Source organism: Sinocyclocheilus anshuiensis, unplaced genomic scaffold (genome assembly GCF_001515605.1).
Source record: "Sinocyclocheilus anshuiensis isolate Anshui unplaced genomic scaffold, SAMN03320099.WGS_v1.1 scaffold260, whole genome shotgun sequence".
Classification (NCBI taxonomy): Eukaryota; Metazoa; Chordata; class Actinopteri; order Cypriniformes; family Cyprinidae; genus Sinocyclocheilus; species Sinocyclocheilus anshuiensis.
Genome location: NW_015557134.1, coordinates 2,154,264 through 2,177,073, shown reverse-complemented (window position 1 = coordinate 2,177,073; position 22,810 = coordinate 2,154,264). Strand labels below are relative to the sequence as shown.

Sequence of the window (22,810 nt, the reverse complement as noted above, 5' to 3'; positions counted from 1 at the left end):
CGGGTTTGGAACAACACAAGGGTGAGTAATTAATGAAAGAATTTAAATTTTTGGGTGAACTAACCCTTTAACTTTTAAAAATCAAGTTCATGTTTTACCAGGAAAAGGAGTGGTTTTGATGCACAAGTTGTGTTTATTGTATCTTATAATAAAAATCTTTTATTTAAACCCGTGAACATGCAGATCCTGTTTTAAATAACGTGAAAAATCACTTTCTAAAACTGTTGTTTCTAAGCAGATTTTGACTCATATGTTTGCAAATCTGAGCAAAGATATAATTAGTGGAATCTCTTCTGAAACTCTAGAGAAGATCTGTGAAGCAGAAGATTTAACAGAAGTCTCAGTTTGCTCTCATATAATCTCACTGATCTTTTGGAAAAACACTAAAGAGATCTCTGTGAATTCCCTCCTACTATAGCTGGTCTAAAATTTCAAAACTAAACAGTTTACTTTCTCCTCAGCCTTTTTTTCAGGAGTGTCTAGTAACTTGAGAGTTTAGATCCCTCCTAAACCCTGCCCCCGAACTGATTTTAATCCCTGTCACCACGGCAACTAAATTCAAATCCAAACCACTGGCAGGAGAGACCATGGCAACATTTTAGGGCCGGCTTGTACCCTGGGTGTCTGGGCTGGACAGGAACATGTTGTATAGCCCAAATCCCCAGGGATGATGGTGTCCGTGTCCCTTTTTTCTGTGACCTCTGACTTCCATGTGGGTAAAATAAACAGGGGCTGATGGACCGTGATGCTCTCAGCTGTTATCTCAGGCTGAGTTCTGTTTCCACAGTCGCTCCTCTTGGGAACTCTGTTAATGATTACTGTCACCGCCTATTTTCATAAACACATCATAGCTATACTCCATGCATCGGCCGCACACGTGTTTGCAGATGATGGATTTTCACTTTTGAGTCCATTTTATCTTTGATGTGACTTCTGTGGTGGAGATTTTGACCGCTGGTCTCTTTAAATGACTATAGAGTCTGAGAAACAAACAAGTCTTTGAAAAGCTTTTTTCACTGAATGAAAGAAAGATAAAGACAGGGAGAGAGAGACGAAAGAGGAGGGAGGGGTGAGTCAGCAAACACCGTCGCTACAGGGTGCAGTCACCTGGCAACTGAGAGATAGAGTTTCAAGCCCTAAAAAGATCTAGACTAAACACTCAATCTATCTGTGCCTTCTCCAATTAAACTAAATAGTATAATGGACACTGAAATGTACGGTGTGTAGTTTAAAATTGTAATTATTAAATTTAAAAAATAATAATTTAAAATGTAAGTTCCTTTCCAACTAAGATAAATGGTATATTGGACACGTGTCCAATATAACAATGTATATTTTAGAATTTGAATTCATTTATTAAATTTAAATTAAAATGTTGCATTATTTAAATTGATTTAAAAATATTAAGTCGGAACCAAATATACTTCATTTGTACAATTTGATTGATTTAAAAAGTTGTTCAGCTCAAATATATGGTCTATTGGACACTTAAATGTATATGTATTTTAGAATTGTAATTATTTGATTAAATTTAAATGAAAAAAAAAATCATTAAAAATGTTTTTTTGTGTGTGTTATATTTGACACTTAAATGTACAATTTGTATTTTAGAATTTATATTCATTTAAATTTAAATGAAAAATTCAAGTAAATTTTGTTGCATTATTGATTTAAAAATGTTCTGGAAAAGTCTGAAGTAAATATACTTCATTTGTACAAACTCAGCGTGTGTATTTTAATTGTTGTAATTATTATTTTTTTATTAAAATTTTAAACTTAATTTAAATGGACATTATAAATGAACAAAAATAATAATATTAAAACTAATTAAAAGCAAAAGCATTTACATGTGCTTATACTTCTAAAACAATACTGTAATATTTTAAATATTATTTTATATTTATTTTTTTAAGTTTGAAGCATGTTACAATTAATTAAAATTGTATAATTTATATCTGCAGCATATATACACTTTGCATTTGTTGTGTACAAACTCACAAATTCAGTGTGTATTTAAAAAAAAAAAGATTAAAGTTGTGAACTTAAGTTACATTCGCTATAATAATATAAAAATAATACTAATATAGAAAAATACTAATAATACTCATTTGAAAAAAAATAACACATTTATAAATGTACGCACTTCATATTTACATGTTTGTATTAACTTGTTTTCTTGTAGCTTGTTGAATTATGCAAATAAAGTATATATTTGATATTTGAAAAATATGCAGTCTGCAACAGATATGCTTTTTTTTTGTACAAACTCATGAGGATGTGCTCATGTGGATTTTAAATCAATATTAGAAAATTAGTCTGCAATAAATATGCACCTCTCTTGAGTTTTGTACATATTTGTTATTTGTGAACCTTCCCCTCTCCTGATCGTGTCCAGGTCGAGTGTCACTCATCAGGGGAACATCCCTGCAGATGAGGGGGCTTCTCCTGGAGGACGAAGGCTGGTATGAGTGCAGAATCCTCCCGCTAGACAAAACCACAGATGAGACTGGCAGCAACGGGAGCTGGACTCTACTCTCCGTTACAGGTGAGACTCACCATCCAACGAGCAGACCTGAATTATTTATAGTAAGAAAAGATATCCAATTTTACCTGTAGTCTGAATCAGAACCATAACAGCAATTCCCTTTATGTAAGATCAGCGAGACAATGCCATTATACTCATCTCACAGTCTCCAACCCAAACACGAATCCATTCAAACATGCAGTGAACAATGAATGAATACATGCACCTGTTACCAGGCTGTGCTCATGCACCTGTTCAAGAGTATGCTCTTTCTCTGTCGGCCACACCTTTAGGCCATTTTCTGACACTCGGACTCAGTGTTGGCCAGATTACAGAAGCCACTTGAGGTTTGTGCTGACATTAGGTTCAGTTTTCAACTCGTTAGTTCTTTGAGCCACAGGACGCCAAGCAGAAAGAGCATCTTGCAGGCCTGGCTGGACTCCACTGTGGCTTTCACTAAGTAAAATAAAAAAAAAAAAAAAAAAATTGAGGGTGCTATTTTAAAACTTTAGCTTTCAATGCAGTAAGCTACTCACGAGGTTGGGTAGCCTTGTGAAGGTGGCAGGCAAGATTATCGGTGTTAATCAAACTGGGCCTACTGAAATTTTCCAAAATTCTGTTGTTAAGAAAGCCCAGGTCATTCTCTGTGTTACTGACCACCCACTACATACTGAGTTCCAGATGCTGCCATCAGGCCGTCATTTTAGAGTTCCTGTATACAGGACGAAAAGAATTAAAGATTAATTTGTTACTGTGGCCATTAAGTTATTGAACAAGTCTGGTGGGGAGGAGAATGTATTTGGTATCCAAAATGTACGAACTTGAGTAGTGCCTGGCTGAATTTTAATGTATATTTGGGAAATTGTATGTTTACATTGAATGCTTTTATGGGTGTAATGGTTATGTGTGCATGGATATGGTTAGTGTATTGGCACTTTGCTGCAATCTTAGTTTCCCTAACGGGACAATAAAGTTGAGTTTGAGTCTGAGGGTCATTGTCCTGTAGGAAGATATCCACATATGATGATCATGGAGCTCAACTAGAGTGACCATCAGCTTCTTGGTCACCACTCTAACCAAAGCTCTTCTCCATCAATTGCTCAGTTTGGCCAGGAGGCCAGCTCTAGGAAGAGTCCTGGTTGTTCCACTTGTCTCCCACTATGGATAATGGAGGCTATACCTTCTTCTGTGAACCTTCAATGCAGCAGAATTTTTTCTGAACTCTTCCCCAGATGTGTTTGAGTTCCTGTCTCTGAGCTCTACAGGCAGTTTTTTTTTTTTTGACCTCAGAGCTTGGTCTTCGCTCTAATTTGCATTTTCAACTGTTAGACCTTTTATTAAGACGTGTGTGCCTTTCCAAATCATACCCATTTAATTGAATTTGCCACAGGTTAGCTTCACTCAAAGTGTGGTAACATTTACAAGCAAAATGAATGCTCCTGAGCGAAATTTCAGCTGCCCCAGATAAGGGTATGAATACTTATGCAGTGGAATTGTTTAAGTTTTTTAACTTTAATAAATTTGCAAAGATGTTAAAAACCTGTTATTTGCTTTGTCATTATGGTGTATGGAGTGTAGATTGATGTGGGGAAAAAAGTAATTTAAAGCTGTTTAACATAAGGCTGCAACAAAAAAATGTGGAAAAAAAATGAAGGGGTTTGAATACATTCGATCAAAATCATTTAAAAATCTTACAGACCTAAAACTGTTAAACAGTAGTGTAGATTTATATTTAAAATGTTAAACTAGAGTATGTAATTCAAAATCGAATTGAATTACAATGCTTTTTGTTAGTAACTCTCCAACATGAAGAATAACTCATTTATGAACTGCTCTTTATAACATCACATTTGATCGTTAATAAATCTTTTCAGTTTTTTTGAAGATCATGATGACTGTTTTCTTTGCTTACTCCTGTGTCTAGCGCCTCCTGTGTTTACGGAGACCTCCCCTCCTGGAGTTGAAGTGTTTGTAGGGAGATCGGTAACTCTGAAGTGTGCAGCTCAGGGAAATCCACGGCCTACAATAACCTGGTCTAAAGATGGACGACCTATAAATCCTCAAAGCAAAGTAAAGGTGTGCTGTTAGTACTTAAAACCCCATGAAATGGTTGACAAATGCTATTATCTTCCCTGTGTCGATATATTTCCTATGGAAAGTTGGGTGTGACATATCAAAGTGCATGTCCCTTTTTAAACAGACAATAACGTGTAGTTCACATCACAGCCTGATGCAGCAGAATTTTTTCTGAACTCTTCCCCAGATGTGTTTGAGTTCCTGTCTCTGAGCTCTACAGGCAGTTTTTTTTTTTTTGACCTCAGAGCTTGGTCTTCGCTCTAATTTGCATTTTCAACTGTTAGACCTTTTATTAAGACGTGTGTGCCTTTCCAAATCATACCCATTTAATTGAATTTGCCACAGGTTAGCTTCACTCAAAGTGTGGTAACATTTACAAGCAAAATGAATGCTCCTGAGCTAAATTTCAGCTGCCCCAGATAAGGGTATGAATACTTATGCAGTGGAATTGTTGAAGTTTTTTAACTTTAATAAATTTGCAAAGATGTTAAAAACCTGTTATTTGCTTTGTCATTATGGTGTATGGAGTGTAGATTGATGTGGGGAAAAAAGTAATTTAAAGCTGTTTAACATAAGGCTGCAACAAAAAAATGTGGAAAAAAAATGAAGGGGTTTGAATACATTCGATCAAAATCATTTAAAAATCTTACAGACCTAAAACTGTTAAACAGTAGTGTAGATTTATATTTAAAATGTTAAACTAGAGTATGTAATTCAAAATCGAATTGAATTACAATGCTTTTTGTTAGTAACTCTCCAACATGAAGAATAACTCATTTATGAACTGCTCTTTATAACATCACATTTGATCGTTAATAAATCTTTTCAGTTTTTTTGAAGATCATGATGACTGTTTTCTTTGCTTACTCCTGTGTCTAGCGCCTCCTGTGTTTACGGAGACCTCCCCTCCTGGAGTTGAAGTGTTTGTAGGGAGATCGGTAACTCTGAAGTGTGCAGCTCAGGGAAATCCACGGCCTACAATAACCTGGTCTAAAGATGGACGACCTATAAATCCTCAAAGCAAAGTAAAGGTGTGCTGTTAGTACTTAAAACCCCATGAAATGGTTGACAAATGCTATTATCTTCCCTGTGTCGATATATTTCCTATGGAAAGTTGGGTGTGACATATCAAAGTGCATGTCCCTTTTTAAACAGACAATAACGTGTAGTTCACATCACAGCCTGGAACAAAAAAACTATGATTTACTACTTGCAAGTGCTCATTTTGGAGAGCATTTGATTTGGGCAAAAATATGTATACACCACTCCAAACAATATTAGTCATAAGCATTTTTAATCAATTTTCCTAGAAAAGGAAGAAGTTTGTTTCGTCAACTTTGGGGCTGTACTCACTTTGACCTTAAAGCTAACAGACATAGATTGACTTCATCAGATTCACAAATGCAATGGAGGATCACATCTAGAATATATTTATTCTCCACTTCATATATCTCATTTTGATCCTATAGATCATGAATGGAAGTGTATCTTTCCATGCTGTAAGCAGAGAAACATCAGGCCAGTATCAGTGTCACGCCTCCAACACTGAAGGAAATGTGACTCACCTCACAAAGCTCAAAGTCATTGGTAAGTCAGCACTGATGTTTTCTCCTCATTTAGGATGATTATCTGTATTGCTCAGGTTAGGCACATTGAAACGATCTGAGAAGTGTTGGGGAGACCATTATACACCTTATCAGACTTGCTTATAAATATTTATTAGATGGTATAATGTTTGCCCATTAATCATAACTAATTTGGTGGAAATAAGGTTCGTGAGTGCGAGCCATATTATAATTACTGATGCAGATTGCACATGTATTGGATCGACTTGCATGTAACTGATTTGCAGATGTTTCTGTTTTGGTCTTAAAATATGGTTATTGCCCCAAAAAAGGGGAAGGGGGACAATTTTCACAGTAGTTGCAATAGTTTTGAAACCCCTGGTTCATGCCATAATATTCTACATGAAAATTATAAGCTTTTATGATTGAATGGCGCCACCTAGTGGTGGTGTTTTATTACATTACATTTAAGCACTCTTCCTTTTCAAGTGTCTGTAGCTCAAACAGTACAGCGAATTCCAGCAATGGCAAACTCATGGGTTCAGTTCCCAGGAAATGAACGTGTGAAACAATACAAGTTTGCATTTGCCAAATGCTTATTTGTATTGAATTTGCATTTGTCATATACAGTACTTAAAATCTTAAAAGTATATTTTAAAATGTATATGCGGTTAATACAATATTAATGAAAGGCCGCTTAAGTGTACTTACAGAGTACACTTGGATGGCTAGGTTTCTGAACACACTTAAGTTTAAAAAGTGCACTTTTTTATAATGTCAAATTAAAATTTTACTTTAAAGTACATTTAAATCATTATGTTTGAATAATCTTTTGTCAGGCTTTATAGAAGTGCACTTATTTTGGTGCATTGACAAACATGCTAAAGCACATGAAAAGTACTTGATTATAATTTTAACTGTAGTGTGTTTGATATTCCGTTTAAAGTTAATATATTTTAATTTACTAAATTGCAACTTTATCATGTGTAATTAAAAAAATATAAAATAACAAATAGAAATAACATTATAGTAGTATAAAGTATATTAAAGTACATTTGAGTTTGCCATTGCTTGTCAGTACATTCAACAGTACACTTTAACTACATTTCAAAGACAATAGAGTAATTATGAAATTACATATAAAGATGCATGTAAGTCCTGTGTGTGTCAAAAAATTTTTAATTATATAATTTTAATATAAATTTAAAATGTAATACATTTCTATTTAATTGTAAATAACATGCAGTTAAGTGTCTGAAAACACGTCATTTACTTTGCACAAGTATATTATTTTAAAGTCTATTATTTCCATAATAAATACTTTTTTTTTTTTTTTTTAAAGTTAGCAATTTTTGTTTTACAAGGAAAAGCAAGTGAAACGTATTATTCATATTGCTGCAATAATGGAACATTGTGTTTTTTTTTTCTAACAACAGGCCCTCCAGTGATTGTAATTCCTCCAGCGGACACTGTTCTCAACATGTCCCAGGATGCCAAGTTGAAGTGCCAGGCTGAAGCTGATCCACCCAACATGACCTATGTGTGGCAAAGACAAGGAGAAGATATTTATCACATTGAGTGAGTTCTCTTCTAAAACTGTGAACCTCCACCTTATTATTTACCGGTAACATGTAGCTTATGCAGTATCCATGTGTGTTTGTTTTAGGTCTCTGAAGTCTCGTGTTAAGGTCATAGTGGACGGTACACTTCTCATATCACGTTTGACTCCAGAGGATTCTGGGAACTACACCTGCATGCCCTCTAATGGACTTCATGTCTCCCCCTCTGCCTCAGCCACCCTCACTGTGCAGCGTAAGAGTTTCTCATATCATAGTGCAAAACGGAAATAATGAATTTGCCTTTTCCTACACTAGTATAAATTTCACACACTACTGTACTCCAAGTTGAACAAGAAACAACACTAGTTTCGATCACTTTTATGTTCAAATTTATATATACATGAGATATAGAATATAGCACATCCAGATATTTTATTACATTATATATATATACATATATAATAAATGCTGTTCTTGATTAACTTTCTGTTCATCAAAGAATCCACAACCATTGATATTGATTAGCATATTGGAATGATTTCTGAAGGATCATGTGACACTAAAGACTGGAGTAATGATGCTGAAAATGCATCTTTGCATCACAGGAAAAAATTTTTTTTTTTAATATATATTCAAATAGAAACAAGTTATTTTGCATTGTAATAATATTTCACAATATTACTAGACTGGAGTAATGATGCTGAAAATTCATCTTTGCATCACAGGAAAAAATTTTTTTTTTAAATATATATTCAAATAGAAACAAGTTATTTTGCATTGTAATAATATTTCACAATATTACTTTTTGATTCTATTTTTCATCAAATAAATGAAACTATAATAAGATAAACTATAAAGCATAAAAAATAACAATTTTACCCCAAATTTAAAAATAATATTTAAAATAATATATATCTTCTTTAACAGACCCAGCACAGGTGACGAAGATGCCCTCGTTGACCTTCCTCCCCACTGGCATGAGGGGCGTCATTGCGTGCCCCATCAGAGCTGAACCACCATTATCACATGTCGACTGGATCAAAGATGACAAACCACTCGATTTAGGCATGGTGAGTAACTTGCTTTTCTCACTATCCATACAAAAAAGTATTTAACCTTTCATATGTACATTTTAGAAGTACACCGCTACTCCTAAGTGCTTTCCTGAGTGCTTTTTCTCCGCTACTAATGTTTGACATATTGATTTTAATTCGGTGACACCATGCTGTGCTTACACTTATACCCCTCTCTTGATGACGTAACCTCACATCTTTCAAAAAGCATTATTTCAGAAAACACTCAGAATAACTGTGAATTTCTTTCAACAGTATCCTGGATGGACACTGACTTCAGAAGGCTCTATAATCATAGTGACAGCTAATGACGACGCTGCAGGTGTATACACGTGTACTCCCTACAATAGCTTTGGGACAATGGGCCAGTCTGAGCCCACCACCGTTATACTACAGGTGGGGCTTTACAGAGTGTTGCCATTTTACATTTTTTTTACTTTTGTTTTCTGTAACAAAATAATTATTTGTAAAAATAGATATGTAAAAAAAATAACAATAAAGATATTAAAATATGTAAAAATACAAATGTTTATAACTATGGAAGCCCGTTTTTGCCACAGAATAAACAAAAAAAAAGTTAATTCCGACTTTTTATCTCACAATTCTGACTTTTTTCTCACAAATATGAGATACAAACTCGCAAATCTGACTTTTTCTTAGAACTGCGTGATAAAAACTCTCAATTGCAAGAAATAAAGTCAGAATTGTGAGATATAAACTTCCAATTGCAAATTGTAAAGTCCAGTTCTGAGGGGGAAAAAGACTGGCTTTTTTCTTAAAACTGCAAGTTTATATCTCACAGTTCTGACTTTATAACTCACAATTCCGTGTTATAAAGTCAGACTAAGGAAAAAAGTCAGAATTGTGAGACAAAAAGTCACAACTAACTTTTTTATTTCTATTCAGTGGCAGAAACGGCTTCCATATATAACAGATATATGTCTTAGAATGTTGTGGGGAACAACATTCCATCACATTCCAAGTGATGGAATGGAAATACAATTAGTTATGGTCAGTGTGAATTTTCAAACCATAATATAAGTGTTTTCATCTTTTAGGATCCTCCATCATTTAAAGTGTCACCTCGTAAGGAGTACAGACAGGATGTTGGGGGCATGCTTGTTATTCCATGTCAGATGGACGGTAATCCGGCTCCAAAAGTCAGCTGGAAAAAGGTAAAAGTCATTACACTGTGCTTTACAATTACATTCTTGGTTCACTTGTCAAAGTGAAGGTATTCTACCATATTTTGTAGCACAAACAACGCAACAGTATTTACAATAAGAAAATCCCCCTTTTTCAGTTCTAATAACTAATGGTAATTCTAGTAGAAATACCATGTTAAGTTTATAAAGAATTTTTCTATCTAATACTCCATAGACTTCCATTGAAAGTGTCTTACTGTACATGTTTTATGTTTGTTCTTTCAAACTAGGGGACAAGTTTAAATTAGTTTCTGTGGTAAACAACAAACCACAGATGTTGCTGATTGAGCTAAACACATATTTAACCCAGAACATTCCTGTAATGTTATGAGGTGTAATGTTCAAGCAGCAATAGTTTACAACTGCTTATGTAAAACTGTGCTGATTAACATTAGAAAAAATAGCATCAATCCTCTGCACAAATATTTTTCATTTTCTCCAAATATTATAATGCACCCCCTTACAGCTGGAAATCAAGTTTTAATTAAAATTGGTGTTTAATCTCATTATATGCTTCATTATGGCACTGCTCCTTTTAGGTTGGCACAGCCTCTCGCTCACTGTTCACTGTAGCAGCGAATGGCTCCCTCATTCTGCGTCCTCTCAGTAAAGACCACCAGGGGGAATGGGAGTGCAGCTCCACCAACCGAGTAGCCACTGTATCTGTCAGAACAACAGTCCTTGTGCTGGGTAAGACTTGAAGCATCTAGATCATTACTACTGCACTTGGGCCATGTGATGTTTACTGTAACAGTAAGCACAGACATATTCTGTGTTCATTTTGGGCTTGAATCTTAGCTAAATAAAAGCCCTAAAGGGGTTAAAGGAAATCTTGTCTAGTGGCCCCTGAGATAGTTGAGTAGTCCTCATCTAGATTGAACTTGCAACTTGCTGTCACACCTCATGTATCACACTACATATGTCACACATATCTTGTTTCCTTCTGATTCACAGGTACAAGTCCACATGCAGTGTCATCAGTATCTGTGATCCCAGGAATTAACCAGGCCAATGTCTCTTGGGTAGCTGGCTTTGATGGAGGATATGCCCAGAAATTCACTGTCTGGTTGGTGTCTGTCTTGATAGAGTTCATCTCTGTAAATCTTAAGTATTTTGAAATTGTAGTCTGTCACACTATATTTTTTTGTAATAAGAGCAGTGCTTATCTAATAAATTTACTCTAAATGCAAAACAATGCAAAGCAGAGTCACAAAGCTGCATGCACAATACAAATCTCAAGAAAGTGCACAAATCTAAAAAAAATAACTAATGTAGCATTTTGTCGTGCAGCATTGCTATTAGTTGGTAAAAAGTTCACTTTAAAATGTTTTTACGCTACTGAAAAAAGTTAGTAGTGTTGTTGCTACTTTTCACTGGATGGTTTAAGGCTGTCTTCATAAATCTTTTTTTTGTTTTGAAAACTTGCTAACTGTCACGATACGCTGCTGCGGGAAGAACATAGGAGTGACCAAATAAGGAAACACAGGAAGGACTACGGGGGCAAAACAGGTCCAAAAGTCTGACACTAACATTCTTTTTTTTCAGGTATAAGCAGGTGTCAGCAGAAAGGAAAGAGATAAAGCAAGAGTGGTTATCTTTCTCAGACCTCTCCACTGAGAACAGTCTGTTGGTCACCAATCTTCTTCCTGCTACTGAGTACCAGTTCAGTGTTATGGCCCAAAATAAAATTGGCACTGGGCCCTTCAGTGAGATCACCACCATCACAACTCTGGGTAAACATTAGATGTGCATAAGAAACTTTCAAGACCCTATGAAATGGTTTTATGAACCTAGTTTTCATGGCCGTGAACCATGATTTGTTATATTCTGTTGCTATTAAGTGACACATGATATTAGGAGGATGGCATTTTATTGAACAAACTATTGTACATAGAAAGAAGAGAAAGCCTGTACATTTGAATTTGAATATCTCATAATTTTCATCAATTTTAATTAATTTCGTCATTTTCTAGAAATGTACTAGCATATAGATGGCCTCAAAGCTAATAGACATGGTCTAAAAGCCACAGAACTCCAATTTTGATTTCATTGGGTCTTTAAAACCACTTAGTCTGTGTGCTGGCTACCTCATGCAGACTCAAATGAATGTTAAACCATCTGTATTTATGCTACACACTGTGAATAATTGAATAAAAGCAAGCTGTTCATTTCAGTCTCTCTCATTTAATATTTTATTTTACAGATTCACTTCCTGTTGTGGTCAAGCTGGTACCACCTACAAATCTCTCGATCAATAAGAGTTCAGAGGGAATTCTTCTGTGGTGGTCAGTGCCTCAGTCCCATTCTCCACACATTGACAGTTTTGTCGTACAGTCACGCCTTGAAGGAGGGGAATGGATTAATCTGAAAGAGAACATTAGCCCAGTTGAGAGTCAAATCTTTCTTCGAGGGTTATGTAAGGTAAATGTTATCGAAGACATGATCTGAGATTTTCACGAATCAGTCAGCTTGTCATTTTTGATAAATGCAACCCATTCTCCCTTTGCTTTCATCCTTATTTTGTCATTTTTCTCACGATGTATCACTCTCTGAAGGACTGCAAGTATGAACTGAGGCTTCTCTCTCAACGTGGAGATCAGCTGAGCATGCCCAGTCCATCAATCAGTGTCTCCACCATCGGTTAGTGCTTCACACATTCCCTGTTCTAATCACCTGCTTGTAATATTTCCTTCAGAAATTGTTAGAATTTATTACTCTAAGCTATACTTATAATAAAATCTATAAGTCTTTTCACATACCCAACCATTAAAACCTTTCTTTGCGCTCTGCAGGAATGAATATGCACCCAGCCAGTTCCCGCCTCCTAGACTTTCCTGACCAGCTAATGGCTGGTGTTATGGGTGGAGTAGGACTCCTTTGTCTTGCTCTTATCCTGACCCTGGCAATAGTCTGTTTCATTTTTCACAAAAGGAACCGAAGGCGTAGGCAGAATGTCAAGGGTAAAGAAACAACACTTTGAACTGCTTAGAACTGTTTTAACAGTCTGCCTCAATGTATCCATCTTAGAAGATGCTCTCACTCCTTTACCTCATATTGTTATTCTTCATGCATGATCATTTATCCTGTCACTCATTCCATTGTAAAATTGGTTCCCTCCTTTCAGATCTCCCTCCTGCAATAAATAATAACCCTTCTGAAAAGTAAGTTCACCACTCTCACCTCATGAAACGCTTTTTCATTGCCCAATTTTTTCCTATTCATTGCAGCCATTTTAGAATGTACTAAATTCCTATGCTTGACCTTAGCAGCCCTGACAACACCCTGAACCAAAGGCTCCTACCAGCTCGTCCACTCTCCTACACTTCCTCTTCTTCCAATCACTCCTCCCTTGAAAAGTCTAGTCACAGTGATTTTCATGCCCAGCGGCAACATCTCCTGCCTCAAGCTCACCCTCAATCCCACCATTCCCCCCCTGAGAGCCATCTCCAACGGGCATCACTTGCCCCTGTGTCCTCTGTGGAGTTCATCCATCGTGGTCCTGACGGACGCTTTATTGTCGATTCTTGTGAAGACGCCAATATTGTCAGTTCTCAGATCAAGAGAAACCCAAGTCAAAACTCCCATCGGTCATCAGAAAGAAACAGGAGCTTCAGAATCCAGAAATCCCAGTCTTTGAGATCCTACAGGGATGAAAGAAAAAAGCCACCTTTTGTCCTTTCAGTGGATCTTCCACCTTTCGCATCAGATATCCCTTCTTCTAGCAGAACACGAGCTATGGCTAAGCACCTCTCATTGAACGGACATTACATGCCCATTCTGGAGCAAGAGTTCTTGGATGGACCAGACCAGACAAGTCTCTCATCAGATAATAGTGACTCTTTTCTCTATCCTCATTCAGAAAGTACTCTGGGTCAGCAGTCCGTGAAACAAGGTACCAAACACTCTACAGCCAGTAACCTGGTTTTGCAGATGGAGCATGAGAGGGAACAAGGAAACCTAAGTCGCTGTTTATCTTTAGCTCGTGAGAGAGAGGAGCTTGAAAAGGAACTGCGCAAGTACACTGTTGATCGAAATCCGTATAGTCATGAACAGACAGATGAGTATGGAAGAATCTGGAAAGTTCGAGAAACCTCAACTCCTCAGGGTAACTACCAAGCCATTAGACAAAGCCTTTTATCTGAGAATGCCAGCATGTTGAAGGGAAGAGCTGCCTCTTGCATTCCATGGGAGGAAAGACACAGGATTTCTTCTGCAAGCTTGGTGCCCCTACATACCTCTCATGGAAAGGATACCAAGTATAGGCAGAATCAGCAAGGTTACTATTCCATCCAGAGATCTAACTACCAAAGGTCTCGTAGTCTAGACAGAGGGGAACACCAAAAATCACAAACATGGGACCGAAGACGAAGCAGAACTCCTGTTGAGTCAAGTCTTGGCCGTGTAATGGATGAACCCTTAATCTGCAAATTGGAGAATACCCAAACAGATGTAGGGCATAGAGGTCAGAGGACCTCAAGCAGAAGTCAACATTATTTTGACCCATGTATTTATTCATCCTCAGACAATCAGCAGAGGCAGACCATAGAAAGAAGCACTAGACAGATAAATCCAACTAGTGTTTATTCAGAGATGAGTGTAGACGGCCCTGATCTTGAGAGCCAGTCTCCATATTCAAGGTCCAAGCTGGGCTCAGATCACAGTTATGAGACTCTAGATTATGACCGACCCAGATTATCAGATCTTGTAAATAACAGATCAGTAGAGTCAGGACATGCAAGTTTAAGAAAGCAGCAGACGTTGAACAATTGGTCGAGCAAAACTGTATCTCAAATCAATGTCTCTGGAACAATGCCTCGGAAGACAAAGAGTCTGGGGTCAAACAATTGTAATCGCCACAAGAGCACCCAAAGTTTAGACTCAAAATTATACAAGGACCATTTTTTGACCCCTAATGCCTGGATAGACTCGCTGACACTTGGTCGAGATTCTACAACATCCCCCTTTGCATGCAGACCCAACTCGGTGGCAGATAAGCCTAAAAGTAGTCCTAGTTTGCAAACAGATTCATCTGTGCCTTTAGAAAGTCAAACACAAGACCCCCATCATCAGGCTTCTAAATCATATAATAGCTCTATGAATAACTCACAATCCCGCAAAAAGCTAGTGTCGGGACATAGCACTCATGCTGCCTTATCAACAGGGGGTTCTAGCTGGCCTCGGCCTTATTGCCCTTCTCTGCCAGCCTTGCCATCTGGAAGACGGAGCCAAAGCCAAGAGGGGGAGAGAGAGGAGGAAGATGAAGATGGGCAGGAGGTTGATGTGGAAATGAACAGATACAGGAAGAGTTCCGAGACAGAGGGAAGCTACAGAAGTTATGCAAGCCAAAGCAGTGGCAGAGGCAGCATGGATGCACCTAACAGCAGGCATTTCTCTCTCAGCCCTCCTCTGACCAGCTCTCCAGAGACCACAGAGGACAGTGAACGTCCTGAGCCTGAACGGCATGAAAGGTACAACTGGCTGTTCTTTGCCTTTCTCCATATATTTATCTTAAGCTGTTTCTAATGATTTCAACTGATTTTTATGATTGATCCTCTTACAAAAAGTACTATGGGTACTCTTAATATCTGCATTGATAATATAATGTTTTTGTTAACAGAAGACCATGGTATTACCATGTGTTTTTGGACTTGCATTTAATACCACAGTTTGTGTATACCATGGTAATTAGGGTGGAAATTCATGGATAGATTCTGAGATCTTCTGAATGCATTGCAATTCTCTCTGGAATCCATTCTAAACTTAGATTTTAACTTCAGATGGCGCTCTAATCTAGTTTTTATCCGCACACTCAAATGCTCACGAAGAAGAGTGCTGAAGGGCCCTTGTGCATTCGGCTGAGTCATGTAATTTCACCTCGGCTCAGAATGCTTTTATGACACGAGATTAATGTAAACACAGCCCATTGTGAACACCCTTGTAATTCACTTCAGCCTTTTCGAATTTTATGAATGATTATTTTAGGTTCAAGTGTGTGTAAGGATTTGGAAACAAGCAGAATACAGCTGTTTCTAAAGCATGCAGTGCCATCTGCTGTTCAAAACTAAGACTCGAGAAAGAATCGCGATGCATTCAGAAAATCTCAGAATCGATGCTGAATCATTTCTCGATTCACGATGCATCGATTTATTTTCCCAGCCCTAATGGTAATACCATGCTTGGCTACTGCTATGATAATACAATAGGTTTTTTGAATACTATATTGCCCCATGACTTTTATTTAAGGCAGGGGACTCCAACCCTGTTCCTGGAGAGCTACCATCCCACAGATTTCAACTCCAACCCCAATCAAACACACCTGATCCAGCTAATAAAGGTGTTCAGGGCAGAGATTGTCTTATTATTGGTAGATATGATGGTCTGTATTACTTATCATTGGAGAAGACGTAACAGTCAACTTGGATCACGTGTGCCTTGATAACCAATAACATTACAGCCTTGATGTCATTGAATTTCAGTCAAGAGTTGTGTGACAGACAATCGCCATTTACTGATATGATAGAAATGAATGAGAAGTGCTGTAAACTAAATCCTACCTGTCACAAAAAGTCTGACTTCTCTTATAAAACAGCATTTTTTTCGGTGTAAACTCTAAAAATAGTTAAATCCAAAACTAGCAAACAAGTTGAAGATTAGCCGATAGGCTGTCGATTAATTAAATAAGCAGTTTCCTCACAAAAGCTGTTTATTCAGCGTAGTGAAGCCTCACCTCCATTGACATCCTTTCAAAAAATCGGCCTCTGGTTTCCTTCTCTGTGTACCACCAAAGTGGAAGTGTTAGCATTAGCCATCACACTTTTTTGGCTAAAGGTTGCAGGCTTGCCTTCCAGTGGCTTTGTTCAGGGCTTCTTGATAATTACAAGCAGGTGTGTTGGAGCAGGGTTTGAACTGAGTGGTGCGTTCAAGTCATGTTGGATAGATCGTATTTACGAGTTGAATGCACATGAACGCCACCACAAAGTCGTTATTATGAGTGGGAAACTCATGTAATGTAAATTAAGACTATACAAGTTACATAAACAAAATATTATATTATTGTATAATTACCATAGAATATATGACTCCGTTTACATCACCTTCATAAATTGAATAAAAACAGAAAAAAAGATGTACATTCTTTAGTCATCATTTGGAGATGTAGAGTTTAAAAAATCGTGGAATTTTATGTAGAAAAGTTAAATCGCCATCTGACCAAAGTGACTTTAATGCAACTCGTAAGTACGAATGTCCCAGGAGGACTTGAACGCAGCAGAAGTCTGCAGGACAGTAGCTCTCCAGGAGCAGGGTTGAAGATCCCTGATTTAAGGTATCCACATTAGACTTAACTATATGTACATTCCTTTATCTTCTGACTTTAGATCTAGAAGAGGCTCTGTGGATGAGAGTTATGAGTGGGACTCTGCTTACGTCGCAATGCATCCTGTGGACCCCAAAGTGTCAGGTCTACAGAGCCAAGAGAAGAAGATCAGCTCTACTAAAGATTATGGAAGGCCAGATTTAGACCTGAAACAAAAAGGTAAGAGAAATGCTTGCTCTGTATATTGTAACTCAGCAAAAATGTCTTACGGTTGTGAAAATGTATATTCAGGGATACCAAGAAAACCTGTTCCTTCACTGTTGCATGGTGGTTTATTGTTATAGTGATATCTATTTCAAATGTTCCTGTGCCTGTCGTTGATATTTTGTCTTGTTTACTGTTATACTTTGATCCATTTTAGCAGGAGATTAATTACTAAATCAGACCATCCAGCATTAATTGAAAATACAAGAAATTTCTCAGTAATTCCATTTAGGTTGTATAGCCCTCCTATTGTGTTTGGGTCAATTTGACCCACATTCAGACATTTTTTTATTTTATTTGGGGGGGGGGTATTATCATGTACCATGGTATTATCATGGTGTTCTTTAACATACCTTGGTGTACCATTCAAATACCATGGTTTATGAGTATGGTAATCATGATACATTAACAATGCAGCACTTTTTGTAAGGATTGTGACTGTGAGAGTTATGAAGACCAGTTCAAAGAGTCTAAACTATAGTGTATTCAAGGCATTCTGCTCTTTCTGGTTTCATTCATCTCCATTGTCTTTTTGACCCAAGGTCTTTACCCTCCGCCTGGTTTGAAGGGATCTGTTCCGCTCTTTGAACTTCCCAGTATTCTTCCTCCTCACTGCGAGCAAGAATCACTCCTTTCTCAGGAGATTCGGAAGAGCTTCACGTCATTCCCAGACCCAGAACCCGACACTGTGCTCTTCTGATTAAGGACAGTAAGTACACCATTCATGCTGATTAGCCTGCACTGTTTTCATTTGAGCTTTTATACGCTTAAGTAGTCAGATTTTGTTTTGAAACACTTAAGATGATTAGATTTGTTTGTCAAAACTGCAGCCAAATGTTAGCATGTTCTCAAACCTAGATTGGACACAGCATGGTTGCCATCAACACACATCTGAATGGCCAGCATGAGATGGGACACTGGGTGTCGCTATTAATTGGATGTCTGTGGACCACTCAAGCACAATACAACCTAAGAACACACACTACTCTGCCTAGCTAATGGAAATGACATTACCTGACGGATGGGCCAAAGCACAGTGAAGAGAACTGTCATTTAAAGAGCTTACATTATGTGCTGGAGATGCAAATCAAAGAGGGAATAAATAATACAGGACTTTGCTCTCTGCACCCTGCTGTTGCTGATGAAACCGAATTTGAAATAAAAATGCTCAAGCTGTCTCAATGAGCCCCCCTTTCAAAGTTGATTTTTGCAGAGGCTTTCGATTGTTCTGTAATTCCTATTTTGACAGTAAGTGCCCATTATAATTTGGAAACCTCATCAAGGCTCTTTTATGCTTGGTTACAGGAATATTTTATTGTGCGAAGCAGTACGTTGAAAAGTATAATTTGTAGCTACCTTCAAGTTGTCAAGCGAATTGGAGTTGCATTTAAATTCCTCTATAAATCTTGTCAGACATTTCACTGAAAATTGTGATTGAAGTACTGCTTTGGCAGCAACTTCAGTTTTCTTGACAATCATTGGTCCTCCCTATACCCACTCAAACCTACCTCATACACGCTACAATCCCAATGACACCATTCATGTAAATTTCACACTGTCATTCATATGGAGAAAAAACTGCATACCGATCACTGTGTGGTGCATCATCTAGTCCTTGACAGACTGACAATCGATAAAATCCCTTTGAAGGTTTAACCCTTTAACCTCCACTAGAATGTTTTTTATTGAAGTTTCCAATTTTTTCATTTTTGTTAATGGTGTGCGGGCTTCTTGTTTCAGAGTTTGTAATGTTGCCGAGCTACTCTCATCCGAAGGAGCTCATTTTTTTTTTGTGTTTTAATGAGCCTTAGTGTCTGACGATGACGTTTGAGCCGTTTAATGAGAAAAGAAAACGTAGCCTATAAAATCGGTTGATTATCTGCATCAGTGTCTTTTTTTAGGAAGAATCTAATAAACGGATACTCTTTCAGAGTGCAACTGGAAGGAAATGATTAAATTCACTGCAGGTCATGGGAGTTAATTACATATCACAGCACCCTGTGGTCTGGCCGTCTGCTGAGCCTGACAATAAAGAGTTATGTTTACTAAAAGAGCTTAACTGTTTACAGTTAAACCAAACATTTTTTTTCTGTTCAAATGCTTTTCTTATAATAATACAAAAAAAACACATTTTCATTTTTAAAAGCAATTAAAATGAATCTTTGTATGAGTGTTTTATTGCGTCAGAATGCTAAACACACTTGACAGAAATCTTTATTTTCTGCCAGTATGAAATGTGTCTCTGTATCTACTACCTACTCACTGAATGTAGAATCTTTGCAAATATGTGTATATGTAATTAATTGTTATATTAATCAAAGTCTATTCAAACAAGACTGTACAAATTAACTCCTTTTTCTTAGTAGGGACATGAGAATTGTTCCAGTTGTTTGCAACCCAGTTATTGTTTTTCGGGAAACAATTTGTACTTAAATTGTTACTTCATCAAATTATGAAATTTATTTCACGTATGTGGATTTGTACATTGATTAAAGACAACAAAACATTGATTTTTGTTGTTGTGTTGATACTACAAAGCCAAACCAGAGTTGAGTTCCTCTATATCCACTAGGATGTGCTGCACTTTCACAAATGAACTAAATAATCTTGAAAGCAGTGCAAGCATTCTCTAAACATTTAAGTTTTATTATATACCTGTTTTCTAATATATAAAAAACATAAGTCTGTGACATTTTCTAAAGGAATCAAGAAGGATTATTGTCACATCCTGACAACAACATTTCCTCTGAATGCTGTGAGCTGTGGGAACAAAGTCCATTTCTTTCTTTTCTTTTTTTTCTGTTGAGCAGTAAGATATGGACCTTTTTCCATTTGTGAACTCTCTTTTAGTGATTGAGTGGACTGTGAAATCCTGACAGGTTACAGGCGGACACATTAGCGTGTGTTCTGAACATAAGGAGCACAGTCTCCATCATTATCTAAAGCTTGCAGCAATTCCACATGCTGCATTAATCACAGCTGAGGTGAAGGCAGAGATGTGTCAAAAAGCGCACATACTGCATTTCCCTCCAACATTGTCGGTTTCTGATTCTTCTAGTCCTCACTCTTTTTCTAATTTCAGTGTAATATGGCAGGCTTAATTAGTATGCACGAGTTGTAACAATATAACATTAATAATTAACCGTACACATAATGACTAAAGACCCCTCCTTCAAACATGCACCAGAATTGCCGTCTAAAAGATTAATTGTGAAAGGAATATGTCACAATTCGCATAGGCTACTTCATCAATTCATACATTTTTCACCCAAAAATGAAACCTTATACCCTCTTGTAACCATTTGGACTTTCTTTGACTTTTCAGTGGAACACGAAACTTTAAAATTCTGTGTAATGCTGATGGCTCTTTTCCGTGCAATTACAGTGAACACGGGAATTGCATCTCTCAGTTTTCACAAATGACGAAAAACAGGTGTGTGAGAGGAAAAGCATGGAATTGACTGCCTTTTTTATTATTTTGTACTGTTCTCCGAGGTCCCCTTATAATGCTATCAAGATTTTTACATCAAAAGCATCATGATTTAGAAGAAATAGGCACTTTTCCTGTTTTTTTTTAAGTGCCATTTTGGAGAGTATCACATACATAAACAACATATGCAAGGTATGTACGTGAATACGTTGTTTACGTTCAGATCAACGCATAAACAACATAAACAGCGTATCCGCGAACAGTGCTGCTGACACAGAACAGCATACATTGTTTACGTATGTGATACTCTCCAAAATGGCGCTATAGGGTGACGCGGAGGAGACGAATTGTTAAAATAAAGTCGTTATTTTTGTTTTCTTTACACAAAAAAGTTTTCTCATAGCTTTATAACATTACGGTTGAACCACGGATGTCACATGGATTATTTTAGTGATCTCCTTGCTACGTTTCTGAGCCTTGATCGTGTAAGGATCCTATGGGAGGGTCAGATTGCTCTCGGAATGCATCAAAAATATCTTAATTTGTGTTCCGAAGATGAACGAAGGTCTTACGGGTTTGGAACAACATGAGTGTGAGTAATTAATGACAGGGTGAACTATCCCTTTAAATGTAAAAATATCAAGGGAATTTTGATTTCTCAGTTCCTGACTCCTTTAAAGTTGCTGTTCACTAATAATGTTCCCCCTGGATGGATAAGTCAGAGATCAACTTGAGAATCAAAACACTCAGGGTGCTGGTACTTCCTAGTCCAGTCCTTCAGAGGCTTCAAACGCTGTGGCACAAAATAATATTAATATTATAACTTAAAGAATACTGTATATTGAAAATTTTGAAAAACTTTCTATTAATGCTATACAGGTAATGACAACCGTGTGTGGTCTCCCAGAGGATTACATTATGCACAATTTAGCATTATGATTTATTAAAAAAAAAAAATCAACAATAACACTTCATTTTCAGTATACTGTTTTTCGCACTTTGGAATGTGTGCAAAGGATTGTGGGATCTGAAGGACAAGAGGATACACTTGATGCATCCTTCAAAACAGGCTGAATGACAAAACGTGCCTCGTAGCACCCTCTGATTCCTGGAAAGAAGGAATGAATTAAAAGACTCAAAACTCATTCATTAGTTGGATATTGCTGCTAATCTCTTGAAATCTCATGAATGTGCTAAGGAAGCATATTCGTGGGGATTTTCAATGAATATAACGTAAACGATTTATTACACAAAAAGTTTAATGCATTGCTTAAGAAGACTTGAAATATAGCACACTAGCCACTCATTTTAATTATTTTTATGGCGTTTCTGGATCTTTTTTGAAAATTGAAAGCTTATTCCATGGAAAGGAAAATAAAAAAATCATTCTCAACGATTCACATTTTTTTGTCCTGCAGAAAAAGAAAGCCATTAGGTTTGGAACAACATAATGTGACTAAATAATGCTAGAGTTTCTTTAAAATGAATGCTCCATGTTGTGTGCGTTTCAGAGATCACCTCATCAAATGAGTTCAGTGAGATGACACACTAGACTCATTTTGTACCATATTAGGTCTGTTCTGACCCTGGCCTTTTGCTGTCATATTGACCTAAATGCAAAATGTCAGTAAAGTGGCCAGTTGCCATTTTGTTTCTGTGCCCTAAAACCAATTACCGATTATCCAATTGCCCTGTGACATATCATTTTGATAATAAGAATATAAGGCCTTTCTGTTTGCATCAAAAAGAGAATGCAGTCAGAGTATTTAGGAAGTTGATTCTTTCCCTCTTTGGCCACA

General features: G+C 37.0%; 1 protein-coding gene across 1 annotated transcript in view; it reads left to right on the top strand.

Moving 5' to 3' along the window:
- Positions 1-20,000, top strand: part of LOC107678046 (protein turtle homolog A-like) — a 35,779-nt gene extending 15,779 nt beyond the window's left edge. The window contains exons 4-22 of the mRNA XM_016473159.1: positions 2,396-2,545; positions 4,449-4,600; positions 6,070-6,187; positions 7,602-7,743; positions 7,832-7,977; positions 8,652-8,794; positions 9,053-9,193; positions 9,856-9,972; positions 10,542-10,692; positions 10,957-11,068; positions 11,548-11,735; positions 12,206-12,423; positions 12,558-12,642; positions 12,795-12,962; positions 13,127-13,163; positions 13,269-15,470; positions 17,379-17,536; positions 18,124-18,290; positions 18,440-20,000. Of these exons, the coding sequence (XP_016328645.1) occupies positions 2,396-2,545; positions 4,449-4,600; positions 6,070-6,187; positions 7,602-7,743; positions 7,832-7,977; positions 8,652-8,794; positions 9,053-9,193; positions 9,856-9,972; positions 10,542-10,692; positions 10,957-11,068; positions 11,548-11,735; positions 12,206-12,423; positions 12,558-12,642; positions 12,795-12,962; positions 13,127-13,163; positions 13,269-15,470; positions 17,379-17,536; positions 18,124-18,281 (4,586 nt within the window). The 3' untranslated portion in view covers positions 18,282-18,290; positions 18,440-20,000. The remainder of the gene's footprint in view (positions 1-2,395; positions 2,546-4,448; positions 4,601-6,069; positions 6,188-7,601; positions 7,744-7,831; positions 7,978-8,651; positions 8,795-9,052; positions 9,194-9,855; positions 9,973-10,541; positions 10,693-10,956; positions 11,069-11,547; positions 11,736-12,205; positions 12,424-12,557; positions 12,643-12,794; positions 12,963-13,126; positions 13,164-13,268; positions 15,471-17,378; positions 17,537-18,123; positions 18,291-18,439) is intronic.
- The last annotated feature ends 2,810 nt before the right edge of the window (positions 20,001-22,810 follow it).